Source organism: Gavialis gangeticus, unplaced genomic scaffold, assembly GCF_001723915.1.
Source record: "Gavialis gangeticus isolate Ggan-Ray unplaced genomic scaffold, GavGan_comp1, whole genome shotgun sequence".
Lineage (NCBI taxonomy): Eukaryota > Metazoa > Chordata > Crocodylia > Gavialidae > Gavialis > Gavialis gangeticus.
Window position 1 is genome coordinate 61,605,995 of NW_017728994.1, and position 5,976 is coordinate 61,611,970.

The window sequence follows — 5,976 nt, forward strand, 5'->3', positions numbered from 1 at the left end:
GGGGGGGGGGGGGGGATACTTTTGCCACACTATATTAGGGAAATATCAAATGAATGCTGTAGCCATATGCTGTTAGATTGGGGCTTTCCTCACTTTCTTCTAGATTTCTGCTCATCTTTGATTTCTTCTCTCTTTTATGGTCTGGCAAACCTGCTGCCATCATACATTTTCCCTTCTACCATACCACTCCCTCACTAGATCTCAAAAAAATCAAGGGAGAGGCTATACTCAGAAACTTGTCCCTCAAAACTTCTAGAATATTCTGCTCAAAATGTTTCTGTTTTGTTTCTACTACCCCTCCCTCTTTGCATTTATCTCCAGACTCCCTCTGCTTGCCCAGATCTACTCCACCCCCAACAATCCTCTATTCATTTAAGTTCTTGAAACTTTGCACTTAGGCAAGGGATTGGCTGTGTGTACACAAACCTGTGGAGAGAACAGGGTTGAAGGATGGGTAATTAAGTCTGTTATCTCACATCCCCATATACTGCTTTTAACAAGGATGTTATCTCTGGAGACACAAATCCACGGTTTGAGAATTGAAACTAAGTGTCACAGAGTACTGTGATCTTCTAATGGGATCTTCTGGACTGAGCGCTGAGTCCCACTGGGTAGAGTTGTTTTCTTCAATTTTTACTAATCTATAGAAGAGCCTCTGCGAACCCCATAAGATTGGGCCCCTAATGTAGTCCATGGTCTGTTGCGACCTATTTATAAAACTTTTCTAAAAAGGTTACATGAATATATTGTCGCTAATAGTAAATAATTAGAAGTTATAATCCCTAGCCCACGATGATATCTTTATGATTTAATACATCTTAAATTACAACTACCTTTATATAGGGTTTTTTTTAAAGCATCTTAACAAAAAATAATTAAAAAAATGAGATTAACTTTTAAAAAATCCAATTTTTTTTTTAAATAGTTGATTTTTAACCACCCTGACTTTGACAACCTGTGTATTAGAGCTACAGTTAAGCTCTCAATCCTACCATGAACTCTGTGCTGGAAGACCACTGAGCCACCATAGATTAAACCCTAAAAGTATTCTACCTCATGAAATTACATAAAAATATATAACACTGGTAGTCATAAAGTTATAGCAAACTAGCATTTACATATGCTTTAAGCCATCAAAAGCCACAAATTTAGACACAAGGATAAAACTTGGTTGGTCACATCTCAAAATCAGAGCACATAAATTACTACCCATTGTCTTGAAATGCAGTATAAATCCTCATCTTCACAATAATATGAAGACTTGAATTGAGGAAGACAAACTCTTAGCTCTGCATTTTATGGTGGGGCCTGATTAGAGTCAGACCATCAATTTTATGTCTGACTTTCAAAATATTTCATTGTTCTTCCATCATGTACATCTATATAATGAAAATACACATAAAACAGTGCACATAAACTATGTACATTGCTTATACCAAGATGATAAACTAAGCTCATCATGAGACCAGTTTATTAACATTTTTCCAGTTATTTTAATAAGATTTGTGTTCTTTATCCATGCAAAGCTGCACTTTGAAAGGGCAAATCAAATTAGTTATAGGTCAGACAGGACACACGTCCTATGCCTGGTTCTAGACATCTCCATGCACCTGTTTCTGCTCCCTATTCTCTTGCCTATTAAAATGCAAGTAAGTTAAGGCCAGGGCTGCCTCCTACTATGCACTTGTACAAGTATCTATTACAAAAGGGTCTTGTTCATAAACTCTAGGCACCATTTTAATTTAAAAAATTTAAAAAATGAAAGGCTAAACCCAGAGCTATAAACCTTCTTTACATCCCTGATAAAAAGCACCCAATTTCATCAACTCCAATTCCTTTGTTTCACTGCCACCTGCAGCAAATGTGCAACATAAACCAAACTATGAACTAAAGAACAGGACCTCCCAATAATGCTAGTGAAGTGGTAGGGGTGTAACCTACAGCTTCAGAGGCAGAAAAGCAATACATCAATTACCATTAACCTGTCTAGCTACTAGAAATAGTTTTTGGTAGGATTACCATTAACAGAGACAATGAGCCCTTTCTGATGATGTTCTTATTTGGTTCCTTTAGAAGCACTAGAAGGTATGCCAATTTACTAGAGAACACATATATATAATGTGTATAGGTCTTCTCCAACAGCCACTTTTGCAGCCACTTCCCTATGAAGTAGGGAAATCTTCTAGAAACCTCCACTTGTCCTGCTTTTGTGCGCTTCATCTCAATTTTCTTCCATGTAGTTTCCACCATTAGTGCCTCACTAAGAGACCAAAAGAGTCTACCGACAGCAGTAAGTCTGAAAATAGCCAGATGCAAACACCTTATGACACAATAATGACAGATTACACCAGCAAGTTGGAGTGATGTTGTAGCCATGATGGTCTAGGAAATATTCAAGAGGCAAGGATTTCTCAGTGATCTGAACCAACCAAATAGATGAGAGATGAGACAAGCTTTTGGAAACAGAGTGTACTTCCTGAAATCTGAGGAACACAGCAAGGTGATCTGAATCAGAGGAGAAAGGCAGATAGCATAAGATACAGAAGGATTGGTTTGGGGGCTAGTGATCTCTTGCAAACATACCAGCTACACAGATACAGAAAATGGCTTTGTGGTTTCTTTAATAAATAAACCGCACAGTATAAGATCACATCCACCCTAAATGAAGTCAAGAGATTAATTCTGAAATACTATGCAATTATACTGAATGTAATTATATTATGTGATACTCTACAGACCAGTACTCTAAGCTTTTGCTGCTCTGCACTCCTGTAAGACCCAATATAGTTAAATACCAGTCTGCATATGCATTTACATAGATTTTATTTTTTTACAAAAAATATTTGAACATTTCTATTTTAAAACTGATTTCTTTATTTTCATATCCTGTTTTCAGTTCCTGATTGCAGCTTGAGTCAGATTGCCAATCCTTTTGGCACAGACTTGCACCTCAGTGAGAAATCAAATTCCCAGATAGAGCAATAAGATGACAGTTGAAAGGAAAATGAATATCCCAGTACTGCAAAATTCAAGTTAATTTGATTAGTTTTAAAAAGCATTTAAAAAATTCTTCAAAGTATAACCTAGCCATTTCATTTTTTGTCCACTACTGAGAGAGGCTCTTTACAAAAATTTGCTTTCTTATTTTGAGTTAGAAATAAATAAATCTAATAAATTATGTACAAACAGAATTTAATAAGGTACTTTAGTTACGTGTTACAGAAAGATGGCCACTTTGGTCAGTGTACCTTACATTTGAGGGTCCAAAAGCTCCCCCACGCAATGAGAAAAGAAAAGATACAGCAGTTCACTCACGTCCAAAACGTGCAATGGCTATCCATAGGGGGTCTACCTAAATTGCAGCGGAGCTTGTCAATTTTTGCAGGTTGATTGCGGGCTAAAGCTCCAATTCCACCATCATTTTGTGACAGCCCCACCCCTCAGCGCTGATTGGTAGAGAGGCTCTAGCAAGCAGGAGGGATGAGAGAGCAGCTACTAACTTATCTGTTGCCCTTCATGCCACCATGCAAGCCAGCACCTTCCCTTCCAGCAGCAAGGACTGCTGGTTCCCACTGGGGAGCTAGCATTTTATTTTTATTAATCTTTTTTTGGTTGATTTTGCAGACAACCCCAGATTTTGCATTTTCCACAAAAAACTGTGAAACCGTGAATTACGTAGGTCCCTAGGTACCTGGGTTAACATGCTAACTGAGAGAAGAGGCCCGAGTCAAGTCTTAGTTCCGCTACAAACTTCCCATGAGTGCTCAGGCAGGCTACTTTCTCTCAGTATCCCTGTTCCACAACTTCTTTTGCCCTACCCTCAATACAACTTGCGTGCTTAAACTTTGAGGCACATTTTCTGTAGGCCTGCCTCGCCGAGTTGGTCCTAACTTTGAAGTTGAGGCATTCTTGTTTTGGTGTAATACCCAGTTATTCAGAACAGTTACCATGCTTCAAAAGTCACACCCGACTTTATCCATGCTATTGCAACTGTCAATATACCCTTGTGTTTGCCCAATGTCTAAAACAAGGAGGCTCCAATCTTAGTGGAGGTCTTTAGACATTAATCTAATACTAATAAAAACGCAATTCAGGAACTTAAGAATTACTTGGAAGAAGTTTAAAATCTTCATTCATATACAAATTTATTGTCTCATGACAACATAAGTTATTACTCTTTCTAAGAGAAAAGGGGAAGTCCAATTATCTGAAAACCACAACCAGGTTTGCATTTGCTCTGTGTATTAAGCCATTTACTTAGTGTTCCTATTGCATGTCAGAGGTCCAGGCTGATAGATGCTTAGCTCTTCTTTACTGATGGCTATTTTCTAGTTTGAGATTTCTAGATGGGAAGATAGGAGACTTCTGATCAATTCTGAAGAAAGTATCAGTATTCAGTAATGCTGCTGACCTAGCCCTTCCTAATTATTGACAGAGATACTGAGGCCTAGAGCCCGTTAAGAGCTATAAGTAGGATTCTTTTTGATTATTTTTAAATTATTGAAATATTACCCATATATTTTAGGTGAGCAGTAACAAGCAGTGTTCCAAGTAGCAGGTGTTTCAGCTACCCAGTCCGGCTCCTCTGTCTAAGGGACTAAGTAGGAGAATATCAGGAGGGGGAAATAAACAGCATAGGAGATGCCAGAGCAAGAAGCTGAAAACCGCATGAAAGTCAGCACTGGAAGACTGAATTATTTTCACCACTGCTAAGATCCCCAGTCCTCAGACTGAAAACATGAGAAGTGCCTTTCCATCGACTGGTGGCACCAGCAAGGGTCAACAACTTACCAAGTAAAAGCAGCAGTATTCCCTTCTACTGTTCCCCTCCTCCCTGGGAAACTACCAGTTGCAGGACAGGAACTCCCTTTCATCCCAGATACAGAAACCACTGATCTTCTACTGGAGACTCAGCTCCTTGCAGAATCAGGTCCCTAAAAGTATGTCTAAACTGCTTCCACACTACCCCCAGGGAGTGCACACTCAAGCTCTCAGGGAGCTTAAACACAGCAACATAAACACACTCAGCTTCCCCATCTCATTGCCAGGGATTGGTGCTCTCAGCATTCCTGACAGCACCGAGGAAACAGTACATCTATATCCCAAGAGGTCACTTGCGGCAGTCACTCAGACACTTACCATACCACCATCCTCAGTTGTCATAGTTAATGGAGCATAGATAAGATGCATTACATATCTTGCCCGATTATGGCAGAGAGAGATGCAGGGGCAGTTATTTCACTATTACATTAAAGAGACTCTCATGGTTTTGGTTCAACAAGTAAAGCACAAATGTATTTGGTTTCTACTGCATTTAATCCTCTTGACAATGGATGCAATGGGGACAAAAATAGACTCTGCAGCCATGCCAGTAATATATAACAATTCAGTCCATTTATTGAACACAAATTAATGCCATAATCAGCTTGTACATGAGAACTAAAAACATTGCACTCAACTAAAAAGGAGTTATTTAGCATTAAGATTTTTCTTACCTGTATATTTGTTCATAGGAGATAGGGATGTAGTCACCAGGACTCTGAGTTAAAAGCTGATCTATGGCACTGTCCAACTTTGGCCAATATGTGCTCTTATAATCTTCAATTGTTATAACATTCATTACTAGAAAGAAAAGATAAGTCTGTTTACTTTACTTTTAGATAAAGAAAAGATCAGTTGTCAGTAGCTTAAGATCACAGTTAAACTGGCCAGATGATTTAACAGTTTCACTTCAGTATTTGCATAGTCCCAAGCAATATCCAAGCATTTCTGCACTGAAATGAGAAAATGCCATCTCAGCAGCTCTCTGAATATCAGGGTAAAATGAACAGAGACACCACAGTGCCTTGATAAGGAGAGACCAGAATTAAAGATGCCATTGGAGCGGATTAAAAAAAAACAGTTTGGTGGGCACAGCAGTTTCTTATTATGCTCCCTATCAGCTGATGTGTGGAAGAAATATATATATATATATAT

General features: G+C 38.6%; 1 protein-coding gene across 1 annotated transcript in view; it reads right to left on the reverse strand.

Annotated features, from left to right (window-relative positions):
- The window catches only part of CACUL1 (CDK2 associated cullin domain 1), a 113,219-nt gene that overhangs the window by 99,092 nt on the left and 8,151 nt on the right, over positions 1–5,976 (reverse strand). The window contains exon 2 of the mRNA XM_019502903.1: positions 5,496–5,622. Within this exon, the coding sequence (XP_019358448.1) occupies positions 5,496–5,622 (127 nt within the window). The remainder of the gene's footprint in view (positions 1–5,495; positions 5,623–5,976) is intronic.